The following is a 19,975-nucleotide window of genomic DNA, read 5'->3' as shown; positions in this document are numbered from 1 at the left end:
TATTGAAGAAAGTAACCAAAGACAGAAAAGGCAGTCATCAAACTATGAAGAATTCAAATTTGTTCACAAATTTACATGAGGCATGCTAAATTTTTCACAATTTAGCTTCATAGAAAAGTTATTTATTCATCAACTTCCACCTACAAAAGACACTTAATATTCTACTATGCTTAAATTCCCTTTGGAACATCCTAGTTTGGTCTTGAAAAGACCTCAAAAGCCTAAAAAGGAAATCAAAACAAGTTAAAATGACTTGTGGCCACAATAGCTAAAGTATATATTAAAATAAAAATAAGTATAATTATTATTTTAAAAAAATGCTTACTTGCAACCATGTCGAGTACACTGTCCTCGGCCAGAACAGAATTTGAGACACGATGGACCAATATAAACTGCAGGCAGAGCAAAAGACAGCATGTGAAAAATAAGGGCAAAAACCAATTGGAAAAACCAAGAACAACACAAGCATGTCAATCAATTTTGTGCAGTGATACCCATAAAATTGAGCTCATTATATGCATGTTGTACGCAGGAAAACAGGGAGACATATAGAGTGCTGTGTGACAAGGTATGTGCTTAGCTACAAATCTGCTGGAAATGTTTTAAATTAATTCTTTCAAGATTTTAATGTTCCATAACAAAAATAGGTAGGAACATGCGATTTGGGTTCCTTAATGGAGTCTCTTCAGCTAAAATGATTTCAGGCAGAATACTATGCTTCTGACTTAAACTTTCTTTAAAGTTTCATTTTTTTTTTTAAAGATTTTATTTATTTCATAGAGAGAGAGATCACAAGTAGGCAGAGAGGCAGGCAGAGAGAGAGGAGGAAGCAGGCTCCCTGCCGAGCAGGGAGCACAATGTGGGGCTCAGGTCCTTGGGATCATGACCTGAGCCAAAGGCAGAGGCTTTAACCCACTGAGCCACTCAGGCACTCCATAAAGTTTCATATTTTTTAGGTAGAAATAAAGAATTTGCAAAGGATCAGTTTGATATATCACAAAATGGAGATGTTATAATTAAATTTAAAAATCACAACTTCCATTCTTATCTGGGGAAAATCTCTAACACATTGCAGGTGATTGATACATATCTTTCTAAAAATAAATCCAACCTTCCTGAAATGGGAAGTTAAAAATCTGTTGTTGTGCATCAAGTTGTCTCTGAAATGCAGGGTTTTTTTCTAAACGATGGGACTGACTGATAATGATATTAAAAACCTCAATTCTAACCTTTGGAATGCCAAGAAAAGGGTTCCCAGTGGTTGAATGGTAGGTTCTGAGATAAACAGACTCAAATACATTTAAAGATAGTAAGCCTCTTGATAACCAGCCAGTACAATGAGTAACACACTGAAAAGTACAAAAATGGAACTAAACCAAGACGCAATGGTTGTTAAGACTCACATATTCAATTTCAGGCACAAACAAATTTGCATTCCATGATCATTTTTTTCTGTCTTGGGATCATGTGATCATGTCAAAATAGTCCAATAATTTAATTTAAAAATAATTTTCCCTGTGAATAATGCTCCTACAAACACTTGTTCTCTGGAGCCAATTAATTAAAGTGTGACACAAAGCAGGCAGTAACAACTCTTGCTGAAGGAAGCTGATTGTTGAGGAGGAGATCAGATAGCAGGCGGGGTGGTTAAAGTTATGGGTTTCAGGTGTCAAATAACCCTAGATTCAAATTCCTTCTTCACCTGGAAAACTCTGGATAAGTGATTTATCCAGTCTAAGCCTCAGTGTTCCTATTCTTTAAAATGGGATATTTTCCTCTTTTCCTTGGAGGAAAGGGCAAAAGAAATGTTCATGCTTAGCTTGCTGTCTGGTACCACATGGTTATGATCACCATAACACTGGGATCAAGAATTCTTCCTGCTCCATCTGCCTCGTTGGCCCCTATTGGACAGCACCAGTACTGAGACATCAGGAAAGGGCTTCCTTCTTTTTTAGCCTGGTAAAGTTTATGGATTATTTTCCCAGCACACTTGATTTTATGGCTGCAGTAGGATTTATTCTAAGTCCTGTAAATGGTCCATTCCATTTTGTGGGATCACTCTGGAGGGCTGCCCTAGAACGCACCCATGTCATAGTTCAAGAAGCTTCCATTGTAAAAAAGAAATTTCAACAATAAAACAAGATTTTCCAAGTCAATGAAAATATTGCAGTTAAGAATCTTGTCATCCCTCACCACTGATGATGGGGTCATTGGGATTCACGGCATGAGTAAGTCTATAGGCCCTTTTTCCTAAGAGTATGGAAAGGACAAATTTGTTTTTATCACTATTAATCAAGTCGAAAAAATTAAAAAGTGATAACAAATATACTTTGCCCCAGGATTTTCCATTTTGCTAAGAACTTCAGGATGATTCCAAAAATACTTCCTGTACACACTAGCAGGAAAAACATTCCTAACAGACGTAGGATATTGACCTGTTTTTTTCTCTCAGTTTATTTTCCTTGACATGATTTAGAATTCCATAGAGAAGTGGGAGAGATTTCAGAAGTGTTCTTTGGCAAGCTGGCACACATTTCTCTTGGGAAGGACTAAGTGTGTGTCCTTTCTTTGTCTCGTGAAGAAGCCAGAGAGCGGGTCTTTTTGTAATGTAGGATGATAACAGAATTGAGATTCTGCCCCATGTTTTGCATTTGACCTTCACTGCTAACCATTCTCATTCCCTATATTCTTACCTTTTCTCATTCGATTCACAACATGATGGTGGGATACATTCTGACTTGGAATCATGTAATAGCTTTCCTCAGGAAATTTAGATAATTCTTTTCATAGGCTTGTATGTGCTTCATAGCACTCTTAATTTCCTCATTTGCTTTATTATAGGTTTTTTTATTTCTTTTATTATTATCAAAGTAACATAAGTTCATCACAGGACTTCTGAAAAGTACGTCAGCAGGGGGAAAAGTCACCTATATCCAACTACCCAGAGGCACACATACTTATTCCCCATAGCTAATTAACAGGTGTTGTAACTCAAATGCTATGCAACATACTCTACCAATGGAGGAAGTCCATTTTACCAAATTAATTTTTATTTATTTTTTAAAAGATTTTATTTATTTATTTGACAGAGAGAGAGAGAGAGATCACAAGTAGTAGAGAGGCAGGCAGAGACAGAGAGAGAGAGAAGCAAGCTCCAGGCCGAGCAGAGAGCCTGATGCGGGGCTCGATCCCAAGACGCTGAGACCATGACCTGAGCTGAAGGCAAAGGCTTAACCCACTGAGCCACTCAGGCAACCCAAGTTAATTTTTAGATGGTTTTGCAAATGCACTATGTTAAATGAACTATGTTAACTTACGTGGTCTCTGAAGTCTGGGGCTCTTAATGGTCTTCTCTGAATACAGACTGCTTAAAGAGTTTACGTTGGGTTATCAGTAAATTATCTTGCCTGAAATTATTCCTGAGTTTCAAGAATGTATTTCATTAAAAGTGTATCAATTTTTTTTTATTATTTAAGAATAGCATATATACTGGGTTGCCTGGGTAGATTGCTCAGTTAGTTGGGTGTCCGATTCTTGGTTTCAGCTGGGATCATGATCTTGGGGTGGTGGGATTGAGCCCCCCATCAGGCTCCAGACTCAGCTTGGAGTGTGCTTGTCCCCCTCTCTCCTGCTCTGCTCCATCTCCCCCTTCTCTGCTCATGCTCTCTCTCCCTCTCCAATAAATAAATAAAGTCTTTTGTAAAAATAGCAGAAACATTATAAAAACATGGAAGTTAGCATGAAACAATGATGTATCCAACTTTATAAAATCGAACAAAGTCAGTGGCTATGCTAAATTCGCTGAAGTATTGACATTCTGTTGCTCTTCCTCCCTTTCTACTTCCGCGTAGTGTAACTGCTCAGTCAAATTGATAACACTCTGAGAATAGGAAATCTATGAATCTGCCTATAGTTAGAATTATTAAAAAACCAGAGTGGGTTATTAATAACAAATATAAGATATTTATGGCCATGCACCCCAGTACCTTAAAATATCTTCTCTCCTGTACAATCCTTCCAGGTGATACTGGCTTTAAAGTCATGTAAAAACCATCAACAACTCACTTAAAAACTGAAAATAACATAGGATATTTTATGCATATCTGCATTTTCCTCTTACACTGTTTTCTGAGAAGGAAGTTTAACTTTTGTTTCGGAAGTTTCATTATAGAGATGATATTCCCTTATGCGTGGTGTCTGCCTCTAAACGACAAGCCTTCCAGATGTTGCAGTAGTTACTAAGAGAAGAATGGATCTTATTTCAATACATGCAGTATGGGAAGTGTTTATGTTAATTTTGTGTAAAACATTCAAAGAAAATGTTAGGATATCCCATCATCAGCTGTGAATTTGCGTTTCAGGGCTTTACGCATTTCTACATTATGTGTGTTGAAACATTCTGGCATCTAATATTGCTGACGTTGCTGCCTATTTTTTTTTTTTTTTCTGATTGTGCATCCCTGGGCTTCTAACGGAATGCAAAGGAGAAAGGGAAGAAAGGGCGTTTAATGAATCGCAAGACCATGACTTAGAAATGTGATTAAGTCTGTGCCAGTGAACAAAAGCACAGGAAGACTCTGCATCAATGGCATGTGATTATGACAGGCGTAAACTAACCATTATCAATTGCCCACATGTTTCCAAGGATGGGTCCCGTTTGTCTCCAGCGAATTCTGGTGTCCCTGGTTAGCGCTGCGTTAGGAAGGGGAATCGTTATGCGGTTCCACCTGCAAGAAATTTAGCACAAGACAGCTTCACAGCTACATTCTCATCTTTTGAACCTCTTCTACGTGCCTTTGATGTTCTAGTTTCTGAATGCTTGGGGCAGCACTAAAGTTTGGCAATAATCTCTTCAACTGCACCTGTGGAGCTTCTAAAAACACCCGTATTGCACTGGACAGACATAGAGCTGCTAAAAACACCCGTATCGCACTGGAGTAATGCGTTTGTTCTTAATAGCAAGTGATATTTTCTTTGTTTTTAGACATTCTTTTTAGGAATTTTTACATCAATACTCAGACCTTACATATTATTCTATGATATGCATTTGGGCCGACATGGGGCTTTCTGCTTTTTGCTCTCCCCTGGTCCTGTGCACATTTCAAGAGAGGCTAAGAAAGAAAATCATTCTCAACTTAATTTTGCCAGTTAATCCAGTGCTTATTCTGTAAGGTGGAAGGTGTTTTGCACAGTCATCTTTAATTCTCTAAACAGCCCTCAAAGGGTGTGTACCATTGTCCTTAATTTAGAAGGGGAAAGTGAGAGAGTAAATATCATTACTCAAGTAGATGGCAAAACCAGGTTTGAACCCACAGCTTCACTTTCTTCTACCTCTCTATGCTACATCTTTCCCTAAGTATCTTGGCAAGAAGCTTTTTTGGCAATAAACATGCAATCATGATACAGAATTTAAATTTATATATCCAAAATATAAAAGCCAAGTACGTAAAGAATGAGTGACCCTGCAATCTGTGATCTTGCATCAGATTTACTGAAGTTATTGTACCCCCTGCGCTTTTTTTCCTAAGTGAGATCCTTCCTACATCACCTGAAAATGAGAAGGCAGCTTCCTTACCTATTACGAAAAAGTAGAATCTCAGGTTTACTCCTGGATTTTGAGTCACAACATGGATTCAAGTCTCCCGGTTCAGGGAGAACGTACTCACCCGCTATAGTTTTCGGAGGAGTAGATCGTACTATGCGGGAGGTGGGGTCCAGCACAGATCTCGGGCAAACACTCAGTGTGGAGGAGGGACCAGGAGCGCCCATGGTTGGTGGAAAACTCCAAGCTGACGCTGGTAACACCAAGACAAGCACAACAAAAAAGTACAAAGATGGGAAAACGAAGAGACTCACCCTTCACTAAGTATCTTAAACATTTGTAGAACTAGGGTCACAAATTTTAGGATGCTGTTTCCAAAATGATCACTTCCCCTCCCCTGCAGTCTGACCAGCCTTCAAAGGGCAAACAGTTAAATTACCGTGAGGGAAACAGACTATCTTTTAAAGCCAACAAATGAGAACTGGATTGGCGTGCTTCAATCTGATAGATGGCAAGGCAATTACCATGTCTCACACCGCCACCTCATCCCGTGAATGTGAGATCACAAAATTCTTCGAAAGGACGAGCAACACTTGTGCGAAGTGAAACCGAGAAGTCATAGCTCTTGAAGTGCTAATTTATTTCGGTGCCTATTATTAGGGGGTCACTAACCCGCATGAGGTCAAGCTTTTTTTCAGTTTTATTTGTTTTTCTTCTCTCGGCAATCTGTCAGCATGAATGGCTGCCACAGCGCATGCAAACACTTCTGATACTTAAGACCAAGCTCGTAGAATGAACTCATTTCTACTTAAAATTATCCAGTCATACTCTACATATTAATTAAGAGCTCCTCTTTGTGGAGGGAAGTGTGTATTTTTTTTCTTTTTTCTTTTTAATTTTTTATAAACATATAATATATTTTTATCCTCTGGGGTACAGGTGTGTGAATCGCCAGGTTTACACACTTCACAGCACTCACCATAACACATACCCTCCCCAATGTCCATAACCCCACCCCCCTTCTCTCAATCCCCCTCCCCCCAGCAACCCTCAGTTTGTTCTGTGAGATTAAGAGTCTCTTATGGTTTGTCTCCCTCCCAATCCCATCTTGTTTCATTTATTCTTCTCCTACCCCCTTAACCTCCCCTGTTGCATCTCCACTTCCTCATATCAGGGAGATCATAATCAGGAAAGTGTGTATTTTTTTTTTAAAGGATGTTTCATTAGAAATACAGCTGGAAACCTACTGAGAAGTTATCTGACTTAATAGCCAAGTCCACATGTTCGTTTATTTTTTTTAAAGATTTTATTTTTTAAGTAATCTCTACACCCAACATGGGACTCGAACTCACAAGTGAGAGATCAAGAGTCCCATGCTCCACTGACTAAGCCAGCCAGGCACCCCCACATGTTCATTTCTAATCAGTGTGAGAGTTTACACACTCACGGAATAGGACTTCCTACCTGTTACCAGGCTGATGTGTTCCACAGCCCAGATTAATGGAAAACTGTATCATGTGAGACATCGTAGAAGGGAGAACAGGTAAGACGTGGAAAAAGTCGACAGCCCAGACGTTCCTGTTATGTCCTTGATGGTTCTTTTGCCTGAGACAAAATCTGGTCGCAGGTGTCTGAAGTTCGGGATTGATGACGACAGAAACTAAAGATGGAACCTTCAAAACAAAGGAAACCGAAGTCACTCGTCGTCCCTCTATGTGAGTCTGTGTGAATTCTCCTAGATTCTGTCTTGCAGCTACTTAATATATAACTGCTGTTTATGAGCCCCGGGCAAGTTCCTGCGTGTTTCACTCTTATTTCACGGAGTCCATGTGGTCTTTAGTGGGTATCTGTTTGAGTCACTCAGGAGTCCTCCTTTGCAGGCACTTGGAACTCTCTATGTGTGCCTGATCAGGCCCTCTCTACCTGAAGATTAATTAGTCTAAGGTCTTTAAAAGTTATCAGAGCATATGCATTCATTTTATACACCTTGGCTCAAGACAAAGGCAACTTCATGTTATCCTTTATCATCGGCCTTCTTTTCTTTTCTTTTTTAAAGATTTTATTTATTTATTTGACAGACAGAGATCACAGGTAGGCAGAGAGGCAGGCAGAAAGAGGAGGAAGCAGGCACCCTGCTGAGCAGAGAGGCCGATGCAGGGCTTGATCCCAGGACCCCGGGATCATGACCTGAGCCGAAGGCAGAGGTTCCAACCCACTGAGCCACCGAGGTGCCCCTATCATCAGCCTTCTTTTTAAAAAAAGTGAATCTGAATGGCACTAACGGTTGCCAAACTACGTATTCTGAAAACAGGATGCTAAGTGGTAACAGCCAGTGTCAACCAGTTAATCCATAATAACCAACATAACTGACTTGGTCTGAGGCATGCAGCTGACCAGAGCGGGTGTAACCCTAGCTAGTCACCAGTGGAAAGCTAGTCCATTACAAAATCCCAAAGGGTCTAACTTGAATGACCCTAGCAGATGGGGTATGCCAGATACTTTCTCTGATTGTTCCATATTCTAGCCTCAATGTTTATCTCCCATCTTCCTAACTGAAACCAGAAAATGCTAGGTGCTGGCTGTGTTCAAGTTCTTTACGGTATCGAGGGTGCCATCAATGTGGAGAAAAGCCTAACTAATAATGAATGTGTGAGCATAGTCTCAGCGCAAAGAAATCTACAATAGATTTCTAGAAAACTATAGAAACAATAAAAACAATAGAAACTAGAAAACAATAGTTCTACACCTAATGATGAGCGTCACACATAATTTTGAAGATGTTTGCAAATAACCGGATCTAGCACATGCCCTAAATCCAAAGGGCAAAGGAAAAAAACGTCAATTTCAGTGGTTATAATTAGAAAAAAAAAGTGACAATAATCTGTACTTCTATGATGCCTTCTGCCTAGGAAATCCTAAGATGCTGGATAAATAGTCATTATGCCCGATACGTCTGTGAGGTTCTATAATGAAAGCTATAATGAGGGCTTTCTAGGGAACAAGAGTAAAGAGTACTGGACTCCATCCTATCATCTCTAATGGGCCGTACTTCATTTGTCCTGATAAAAACCTCCTTTTTTGTTTGTACAGGAAAAAAAAGTGAATATTAAAATGTCCATGTCATTTTTTTTTTTTTATTTGACAGAGAGAGAAATCACAAGCAGGCAGAGAGAGGGGAGGGGAGGAAGCAGGCTCCCTGCTGAGCAGAGAGCCCCGATGTGGGGCTTGATCCCAGGACCCTGAGATCATGACCTGAGCCAAAGGCAGAAGCTTAACCCACTGAGCCACCCAGGTGCCCCATCCATGTCACTTTTAAAGAAATCTGGCAATTTCCTGGGCTTCTAAGAGAGTGATCTCCTCCGCATCTAGCAGGATGTCCATGGTTTCGAACTCGGACTGTCGAGGGAGATCTGGGGTGGGGTCATTTGGTACCTGAATCGGCATCAGTACCTTATAGGAGGAATACGAAAGAGTATCCAGTGTAATGTGCTCTTTCCTTCCTTCAGTCTTCGCGTATAGGCTGACATCATTTTCATGAGAATCTCCAGGGTCACAGACTCCTCCTGAATAAAACAAAAACTCTAAGTTCTTGGTACCAGACTGCATCCATAAACACATGTGGTGTTAACGTTCAGAATAAAAAAATACTTACAGAACCCAGATGTCCCTTAAGAATGACCCTAAACAAAAGTAACCAGACCCAAGGAAATAATTTATCAAGATAGTTCAAATAGAACTCTCTCCTGCTAAAGATCGAAGGCTTGCTATTTGGCAAGGCCAAAGTAACTGTGTGCTTAGTTAGTGAGGTTGCTCAAGTGATAGTTTGCAATGAGCTGTGGCGGCCTGTCTGTATTTGAACACACATTAAAAAAGATATGCTCTGCTTTTTAAGAAACTGTCACTTCCTTATATTTAAGGTCTTACTGGCTCAAATTCAGACCTGATTGATGATGGTTTTGAAAAAATGTGGTGACTCACTGCATCAACTATTTCTTTTCTTTTTTTTTTTTTAAAGATTTTATTTATTTATTTGATAGAGAAACAGTGAGAGAGAGCATGAGCAAGGAGAAGGTCAGAGAGTGAAGCAGACTCCCCATGGAGCTGGGAGCCTGATGCGGGACTCGATCCCGGGACTCTGGGATCATGACCTGAGCCAAAGGCAGTCGTCCAACCAACTGAGCCACCCAGGCATCCCACGTCAACTATTTCTGAGTGATTACTTAAACAGTTGCACTTGGTATCCTTAATATCTTAGCATATAGTAGGTACTGGCATCTTTTTTAAAAAAACGTATTTATTTAATTTTTAAAAAGATTTTATTTATTTACTTGACAGAGAGAGACAGATCATAAGCAGGGAGAGAGGCAGGCAGAGAGAGAGGGGGAAACAGGCTCCATGCCGAGCAGAGAGCCCGATGCGGGGCTCGATCCTAGGACCCTGAGGTCATGGTCTGAGCCGCAGGCAGAGGCTTTAACCCACTGAGCCACCCAGGTGCCCCAGGTATTGGCATCTTAACTGCAGTTCATTCTACATTCTTCATTTTTATTTTTGTACCTCATTTGGTTGTTGGAAAGTACACAGAGTAGCTAATTCTCTTTTGGTCTACTTTACAGTCAAGTGGAACATTCGAACTGTAAGGTAATTAAGATTATCCTGAGGACGAAACTGAACAATAGAGCAGGGACCTGAAACTGACCATTCAAATAACCGATGGAAAAGCTGTGAGTCAATGGTATGACTTTTAGCCCTTGACCTTACTCTTTTCACTACTGCATCCAGCCAGTCATCCTTACTATTGCTGGCGTCCGCAAATTGTCTGCAGAATCTGGATTTTAAAGGACTTCATTTCTACACAGAGGCCTCTCCCCACCCACGGCTACCGTTCACAACGGCACCAATCATCGTAGCAGGAATGTAGGTAGGTACGTGGATTTCCTGGCAAATAATCTACCTTATGGTCCAAAATTTATAACATTAACTCTTAATTTTATTCCTATCTTCCAAAATAACTCCCTCCAGTTCTTAAATTAATCACCATTAAGGTTAACTTTTATCTATAGGCAATTTCTGTTGCTAATACTCTATGGGGACAGTAGAGTAACCTTAAAATTCTAGAACAAGGTTACCTTCTGATAGTTAATCTAGTTAAATCAACAAATAATGGTTGAGACTCACCATCTGAAGGAAGAAAGGAAGGGAGAGAGGGAAAGAGGAAAGGAGGAAGAATGGCAGAATCTCAGTCTCGGACACTGGGGTCTGATGTTGGGAAGAAATTACTGACATGTGATGCTTTAAGTAAGAAAGCTAGAACTTAATCAGTATAAGAAAGATCATAATAATAGAAGTAACTTAGATCCTGGTTATCTATGAAGCATAGAAATACAGCATGTTACATCTGTTAGACATATATAAGTTGACATATTATACATATTTATTGAGTTAACTAATCCGAACTGAGAAGAGAGCGGCCAGATGTGGTGATAATGTCACCTTCATCCTAACAGATGTTTATTATTTAAGAGCAACAACTGGTAGAGAGAACCTTATGCTTTTGCTATCTGATACCAGATTTTCTTTTTTCTAAGCATTTCATTACACATGGCTACACTGTGGTAAACAGAGCTAGTCAAAGTCATTCTAGATGACTGTTTCTGGGAGAAGAGATCTGCATGAAAACTAAACCCCCATCTAAAAACTATAACTTTATGAGGATGTATTCAAGACTTACCAAAAAGAACACAGGGAAGGTGGAAGGTCACAGGCAGTGTGGATTTAAAGCACCACACCCAGAGACACAGGAACTGCACTTCAGTCCTCTCTAATTTCACTGATTTGTTCCCTGTAAGTCTCTGCTCTCTTAAGAACAGTTCGTGAACTTCACCTGCCTTTCAGAGGGAGAAGAGACACACGCGAGAGCTCCTCCCGCCCAGAATGACAGAAGAAGAAAGTCCAAAAGGAGCCAAGACTTTAAAACGATGACAGACTTTATCTAAAAGATCCCTCAGGAGGCAATTTATCAGCTCTGTGAAGTTTCAGTGACAGCAGCTCGCACAGAAAGACACGGATTCTTCTTCAGTTTCATTCGCTTTGATGTATTGTGGGGAGGTATGACTCAAGGGGGATTGTGTACAGCAATTACAGAAGATTTCAATAAAAACTAGGTGGACAGTTAGGTTTCAAATAGTTTAAGTCCTGCTTTAAGTAGCTTTTAAGACATTTATGTTAGGAGAGCAATTTTGTTATTTACTATGTACAGGACATTGGGCTTGAAGGGAAAATAAAAGGTAAAAGTTTGTAATTTAGCAAGGAAACAAGAATAATACACATGGAAGAATGACAATTAGCAGTAAACTGTGTTGTGCTGTCATAATCACAGACAAAATTCAGAGAAAAGAGATACAAGTGGGGACAAAAGAGATGGGTGTATGGGAGATGTCCGGTGAATATGGGGAAGGCATAGTAAAGGAATGAATGATGAGTGTTCGATTATTTTTATCTCATTCACCCATTCTGACTCTAAGAACAGTGTCGGATACTGGTCCTCAGTGAATTTGTATTGAATGAATATATGAATGAAGGAAATAGACCTGAACCAAATTTTGAAAACTGAGCAAATTTCCCAGAAATTGTCCCAGTAGATCGATCTGAACCAAGGGATGAGACCAGGAAGAAAGCACAGGCAAGCCAGAGAGGAAGGAAGTGTGATTTTGTCTAGATGAACAATCAGACAATGATTTTCTAAAGATGCCCGTATAAGCTGTCTACCATATCTTAGAACTCTTTCCATGTTGCTGTCTTCTCCATCAGCTACAGAAGTTTGGAAGTCTTTCTAGTCTTACCGTACCCATTTTCCCCTTACTGTCCTGTCTGATTACATCCTCTCCTACCTTAAAAACCACCTTTGCTAGATCCTGCTTTCTCTGAGCTCAAGATCCAGACCCCATTTCTTTTCTTCTGTAACTGATGAACTGCTTGAAGGAGTAGCCTTTTTTCAGGGATACAAGTCTTTTATTTCTTTTAACTCTATGTGCTTTGGCTTCCTGAGCACCATACCATGGGGGATACTCGCTCAAAAGTCCCTTCGCGGGGGTGGGGTTCTCAACCCCTATCCTGGTTGGCTTCTCTGTGGGCTGGTCCCCACCCTTTCCCTTCCTTCTTCAGTGTAGAACACCTTCCTCCCACATCTTTGTGTCCTTTCTCAGTATCCTTTGTCTAGCTCCACGCCTTCCACCTTTACCTAGATGAGGGGTCCCCCTAAGAATTTTTCCTGTCCTTTGTCTATTCCCCCTTCTGTTTGGGAGAACACAGCAACTCTGCTGAGTGGCTCCTCTTATCACCTACGTGCTGATGACTTTCAAATCTGGTTCAGACCCTCAGAAAAATGTCTACCTTCGTATGGCTTTCCAGAAGCCTCAACCTCAACATACGTAATGCCAAAATCTTCTACTCCATATCTGCTTTTTATTTATTTATTTTTGGACATTTGCTATCTTGGGAAATAGGAAGAAATCCAAGAAATCCAAGGAAGAAATCTCTTTCCTTTCCAATACTGATCTCATAATCCCCGTAGTCTTTTGGGTGTGAACCTCAGTTGGTTCCTTCTCTTCAGCTGTTTATTCTCTGTCCCCTCCTTCATATTATTACCACTGTCACTGTCCTGTTCCTTTGTTGCTTGGAATAGTGCAATAGTTTCCTAACAGACTTGCCAGATGAAATATATTGCACAAACAATATTTATATGAAAAAATTATTTATCTGAAATTCAGATTTAAATAGGTAAAGGGGATTAAGAGGTATAGACTTCCAGTTATAAAATAAATAAGTCACGGGGGGTGACAGCATAGGGAATGTGGTCAGTAATACTGGAATAACTGTGCAGTGACAGATGGAAACTAGATTCATCACAGGGATCATTTTATCCTGTTTGAAACTCCCAAATCACTATGATGTACACCTGGAACTAAGAGGATATTGTATGTCAGTTACACTTCAATTAAAAAACTTTTAAAAGACTATTTTAGAAAGAGAGACTGTGCATGAGTGGGAGGGGCAGAAGGAGGAGGAGAGAGACTGTCAAACAGACTCTATGCTGAGTGTGGTGGCCAACATGGGGCTCGATCTCATGACCCTGAGATCACGACCTGAACCAAAACCAAGAGTTGGATGCTTAACCAACTGCACAACCGAAGTACCCCCACATTAAAAAATTTTTTTTTAAAAAGCTGTTTGTTTTTTTTTTTCTCCTTCTAACTCTGACAACCCTATCCTAACTGGCCTCCTACCCTCTAATTTCTGAGTGTTTCCGTCTTTCCTTCACATTCATGCTAGAGTTATCTTTCTAAAACACAGATGAGAATACATTACAGAACTGACAGGAATCATCTGGTGCCTCCACACGGCCTAGAGAAAGAACCCAAACTCCTCAGTCCTCAGTTAGTATTAAAGAAAATCGCCATTCTGGTTCTGGTTCTCTTTTCTTGTCCCATCTTCTACTTTTGTACTTGGTTGTATTGGGAAAATCACCCACCCCAAACAAGTCATGCGAATTTATACCTGTGCTTTTTCTCAAAATGCTGGCTTAGCTTGTCATTCTCTTCTCCCTTCAAACCCTTAAAAACTTGTTTTTAATATTCACAATTCACCCTGTTTCAATATGACACTCGAACTCTCCCGTTTATATATCGGCAGAAGTATAGGGACGTATTTTTACATTACAGTTTCTGTTCTGACTTTGGATAAAATAAAATGCCCTTTATTTCCCTCTTCTTTGAGAGATCTATCATCTTCCTCCTCTCTCTCTTCCTTAGAGGTAAGTTATAATTTTTTTGTTCTTAAAATTTTTATCCAAGTGTAATGAAAACAGTGTGATATTGGTTTCAGTTTATAAATCCCTTTAGATTTAAATTATGGCCATCCTTCAAGTACCAGTTCAAATGTCATCTCCCTCATGGAGTGTTGCTCTGATCCCGACACTGAAGCGACCCAGAGTGTCCTTGGCACATACCATTTCATTTCATTATAGCCCATAACATTCTTTCTTCTTAAAAATTTTTATTTAAATTCCCAGGTTATCTTAGTTTCAGGCGTACAATACAGTGATTCCACAGCTCTGCACAGTTCTCAGGGCTCATGATGACAAGTGTACTCTTCCTTCCTTTCACCTATTTCACCCATCCCCCACTCTCTCCCCCTCTGGTGACCATTACTTTGTTCTCTAGAGTTAAGAGTCTGTTTCTTGGTTTGTCTCTCTCTTTCTTTGCTTATATCTTAAATTCCACATATAAGTGAAATCATACAGTATTTGTCTTTCTTTGACTGACTTTTAGATGTTACTTGTGGGCAGGAATTCTAAGCAATTTTTATGTATAAAAAAAGATACAGTGAGTCATACCTATTTGCATTAGGTGCTGTTTTAAGGGATTTGCCTGAATTCAATAACTGACCAGCAACTCTGAAATGTAGGTACCATTATGACCCCTGATTATATTCTCCACATAACTTAGCTCAGTGGACTCCAGTCAATCAGAATTAATTAATTTTTAAAATGAAATGGAGATGCTTTTATTTGGGATAATATATTGTCGGCTCATTCAGATGAGATTTTTCTTCATCATCAATATTATTTTAATTGATTCATTAATAATATGCAGAAAGAATTATAGATGATTAAATTCGTTCTACAAAGACACTTACATAAACGTGTCAGTGCTTTACAAAGGTGCTGAATGGGGTTGATTTAGTATGACTGATCTTGAAAAAAAAATCAAGAATTCGAATATTACGTGAAAAATGGTAAAAAGTGAAAAATGCTTAGAATTAGAAGCACTGACAAGCTGAAAGTTTATCACAACTTTTTTGAGAGGAAGGTTAAGCTTTCCCAGGAATCTTTCTTAATAAAACGAGAGCCAGTTTGAATTCTAATTTTGTAAAGGAAATGAACTTTGGGTCTCTAAGTATACAGTCCATTTCAGAGTCTAATTGGGGAGATCCTTAATGTAGGATGATTACATTATTATATTTTACAGGCACAACTTCCCCATTATCAAACAGATCATATGGAAAATGAGGTAGCATCAAGCAGACAGTGTTTTGGAACATGGGATAATCTGAACTTAACTGTGCCACTCTAACGTACAGGAAGTAAGGAATGTGAGGGAAATAAACAGCCAGTGCTAAAGCCCAGACTCAGGGGGCCTGTTTGTCCTGATGAGCTGACATCTTTGTGAGTAAGTTCAAAGGTGGTAAATGTTTATTAAATGTTTATTTCCTGTTTCGCTTCCAGGTGTTGCCTGTGCTTTTCTAGTCACTCAACAAAAAAGGCATGTGACACCTACTCACATATCTGGAATGACATCCAGTGGAAGAATACGTAACCAACACAATAATTTTGAGAGGGCCCTAATTTCAACCCCCTCATTCTTCCTTGGGTATTTTTCTAAATGTTTATCTACTTATATGCTCCACAATAATCTGGGGAAAAGTACATCTTATGAGCACTTTCTTTGTGTGTTTGGCACATATTAAAAAGCGGACAGTGTTATTAAGGTATTATAAACATGTTTCTTAACTTCCCATTCATTTCATCAGTGATGAAATCATGATATATCCATGAAAACAAATGGTTTACTTGGATGAATGCTTCTGGGGGAAGCCAGGGACTTTGGACAAAGGAGTGATTTTGTTCTCAGCTTCTCTCCCATTGTCTTTTCAGCTATGACCACTGAGGGAGAGGTGGTCATTGAGGTGGCATTTTACCTTCAGGACTACCAAGGCATTTCAGGACTAGCTCTCTTATAGGATGGTACTAGTGGGGCTGGTCTGAAGCAGGTGTGAGCTTTTGTTCTTCTAATAGAACTGTGATTTCATGAATTTCATTTTATGTTGTTAGATAACAATCTTACTTCCACAGGAATACGGGCTGGTGTAGGTTCTGCCTTAGGTCAACAAAATTTGTTCAAATTGTACCTACCCATAACAAAGTAAAATCTCAGGTTCCCATAACCGGTGGTATCCATATACGGGGTGCATAGTTTCCTCTCTCCATCTTTGAGGAAGACCATCGATAAACCTGATTCTACTGTTCCACATTCTGTACCAATGACAGCTCCCAAGATGTCCCACCTTAAAAAAAAAAAGTGAGAATCATGAACAATTGGAATATTAAGTCAAAGATTCATAGGTTATGGCATTTTATTTTTACTGAGGAACATATACTTAATAATCAATCATTCTGAAATAAAGATGTGGTACAACCGATTTAATAATGAACAAATTTTAAACACATTCCATTCACAATAATGATTTTTCTGCAGAGGATAAATTTAATCAATACTATGTATAGTATGTCTACTACATGATAGTCTTTATTCTCAAAGTACCTACAGTCAAGATTGGTGTGTGGGGGGGTCAAGTCTGAACTGAGGAAACAGGGAACCATAAAAGAGAGTATCATAAGATCATACACTTTTATGGTATTTTGCACATTACCAAAATGTAACTAGAATGTAATGTAAATAATAATGTAATAATGCAATAATAAAGTAATAATGTAAAAAATGTAAATAGAATGTAAAGTCGTAGGAGTGGCAAGAGTCTAGCAAGTTTTCCAAAGAAGAGGAGATTTAAACTGGATCATGTCAAAAAATATAGAATCAGATATACAGGAGAGAACAAAAATATCTAATATTTTAAAATTCCTGTTTCTCCTTAGTGTTTATTTCTGCTTGTGTCTAATCTGGACATTGCTAGTCATATAACTCGCCTGCCCACACATGGAGGAAATTGGGACACACAGAGGTAAGTGGCTTGCCTAAGGCTAATTGCCTATTTAGCTCTAAAATTGAGATCTTCTGTTTCTCAGTTTGTTGTTATTTTAGTAGTTACGGTTCTAAAGACTGTATCATGTCAGGGAGATTATGTTGACCCATTTCAGTTTATAATAGATTTGGGACCAAGATGTTTAGGAAATGTCTTTTTTTTCATATTTTAGCGGATTATATTAATCACTCAAGAAACTCAAAAATAACTTTTTGAAGCAGCTCTTCATAGTGCTAGACCACTGTAAATTAACAAGAAACCTCTCTTGACTCATACAAGAAAATCTCACACTGGTTCATTGGTCTTTTACTTGCTCCATTTATCCCAATTAAACCACTCAGCCTACTGATCCACAAAGCAAGTTAAGCTTATAAATGATGCATATGATGACTCCTTTTAGGCGTTAGAGTATTTTTAAAGTGAAAAATTGGATAGAAAAAGATGGAATTGTCCTGGATTAAAAGAACCTTCTATTCAGGTGAAAAATGAGATTAGTTGTCTTTTTCTCATTATTAGTTGTAAATGAATAATTCTTCTAGATGAATCTAAATGAATTATTTTCAAGACTTCCACCACAGACAGAGCTGTGTGAGATATGTTCAGACTGTATATTTCTTTCTTTCTTTTTTTTTAAGGTTTTTTTATTTGCGAGAGAAAAAGAGTGCACACACACAATCGGGAGGGGCAGAGGGAGAGAGAATCTCAAGCAGACTCCTCATGAGAGTGGAGCCTCATGCCGAACTCAATCTCACAACCCTGAGACCACAACCTGAGCCTATACCAAGAGTTGGACGCTTAACCGACAGGGCCACCCAGGCGTCCCTGTATGTTTCTTTTCAATCTTTATTTTAAGTCCAATATATTCAATTTTACTCTACATTAAGTCTTTATTTCTCCCACTTTTAAATGTTGGAAGATAACAAAAGTGAAGTTATTTTCTTTAGAAACCCAAATATTTATAATCAAATGAAATGGAAAGTTGAGTCTGCTTTGAAGAGAAAGAAGCGGAGAGAGGGAGATCTAAAAAATCATTTTGCGTGTCAGTGATTTGAATAAATTATCTTGCATTTATTAAAAATTCAGGCGAAGTCTGTTGTGGCATAAGCTCATTCTTTCATGAATTTGTGTAGACACCGGCTCAAGCTTAGTTAGAGACAAAGTATCCTTTAGGGATAGCAGAGCAAGGCTTTCAGTCCCTGGACTTGAGAGTCCAGATCCATGAGGGTGCCAAGTTGTGGGTCTTTTCTAGATAGTCCCCAACCGTCTCTCCATAATCACTTACATGAAGTAAAATCATAACATAACCAAATATTTGAGGCCAGAAGGAGTATCTGAGGAGCTCTAGAGTTTTAGTAGTATTTTTGATGGCATGGCATTTTCCTGAAAACAAGTGTTACTCTTCTACAGCCTAATTTATGTCTTCCTCAGGTAAATGTGGTTGTAGTGAGTTGCATTTGAAGGACTGTCTGCCTACAGGGGAGAGACCTCTACCACATAGCAATTTATATTTATGCTTTATGCTTTGATGACTAAGTCCAAAAAAAGAGCCCCTATATTATTTATTATAGATACAGTGGTATCTATTATTTATAATACAGTGGGTAGAATTTGGAACATAGGAAAAAAATTTCATAATCAATAAAATGCCTTAAGGCAACTTTGTTCCTTAGATGTAGCAAGGTTATAATGATGTTTAATTTAGATCTTTAAAATATGACTTTTCTATTCTTGTGTCCAAAAAAGAGGAATATTTTTGTAAGTAAAGATGATTTAAAGCAGTTTCTTAGCTGGAAAGTGGATGGTCCTCTCTATCAACTATTTTGGAATGCTTTGAGAATACAATTAATTATGTTTTAATTAGCTCATACTTTGATATTTTTAAGAAAGGTACAAGAGGGTAGAAATTAAATCTTTTCACACAGAAAAGATAAATATGTTAGGCGATGGATGTGTTAATTAACTAGATGGAATTCTTTCACAACGAATACATATATCGTGTCACGATGATGTGCTTTAACTTTCTCACAATCTTGTATGTCACTGATGCCTCAGGAAAGCTGAAATTAAAAAAGATTTCTTTCATTAGCTTAAAAATAGAATGAGATCTATTCTTTGAAGGGCAATTTGGCAGTAACTATCAAGATGAAAACTACATACCTCCATGTATGTATATGCACGTGTATGTATCTGATTCTCTAATTTTCCTTTCCCTTTTAGGAATCTACCTTTCAAAAATACTTTAACAAGTATGCAAAAATTTTCATTACAATATTTTTTGTCTGTCAAAGGAGTTCAACCAGATAAACTGGTACATCACCCTTTTGAAATCCTGATCTATATTTACTGACTAGAAGATACATTCATTATATGTTTGTGGTCCTAAAAAATTAAGTTGTGGCACAGTATACAAAATATGACTCTAGTGGGTGCTGTGTTTGTGTGTGTGTACTCACAGAAAAATTTCTGAATGAATATATGTGTACAATTTAACTGTGAGAAACGGGATTAGCATGGGGGACTTGGGATTTTTCCTTTACGTATCTGCTTTGCAGTAAGAACATAATTTTTAGGAAAAAAGAAGAAAGACATTCAATTTATAGGTATTATAATGCAGAA

At 38.6% G+C, this 19,975-nt stretch overlaps 1 protein-coding gene across 3 annotated transcripts in view; it reads right to left on the bottom strand.

Moving 5' to 3' along the window:
* RELN (reelin) overlaps positions 1–19,975 on the bottom strand; it is a 501,731-nt gene that overhangs the window by 162,764 nt on the left and 318,992 nt on the right. For all 3 annotated transcript variants that reach the window (XM_059170891.1, XM_059170889.1, XM_059170890.1), the window contains exons 12-17: positions 16,512–16,663; positions 8,993–9,105; positions 7,007–7,215; positions 5,667–5,795; positions 4,618–4,727; positions 326–392 (exon numbers count right to left, since the gene is read on the bottom strand). In XM_059170891.1, the coding sequence (XP_059026874.1) occupies positions 326–392; positions 4,618–4,727; positions 5,667–5,795; positions 7,007–7,215; positions 8,993–9,105; positions 16,512–16,663 (780 nt within the window). The remainder of the gene's footprint in view (positions 1–325; positions 393–4,617; positions 4,728–5,666; positions 5,796–7,006; positions 7,216–8,992; positions 9,106–16,511; positions 16,664–19,975) is intronic.

The sequence above is a fragment of the Mustela lutreola genome, chromosome 4 (genome assembly GCF_030435805.1).
Source record: "Mustela lutreola isolate mMusLut2 chromosome 4, mMusLut2.pri, whole genome shotgun sequence".
Taxonomy (NCBI): domain Eukaryota; kingdom Metazoa; phylum Chordata; class Mammalia; order Carnivora; family Mustelidae; genus Mustela; species Mustela lutreola.
The sequence above is the reverse complement of the archived record's forward strand: the minus strand, read 5'-3'. Positions and strand labels throughout refer to the sequence as shown.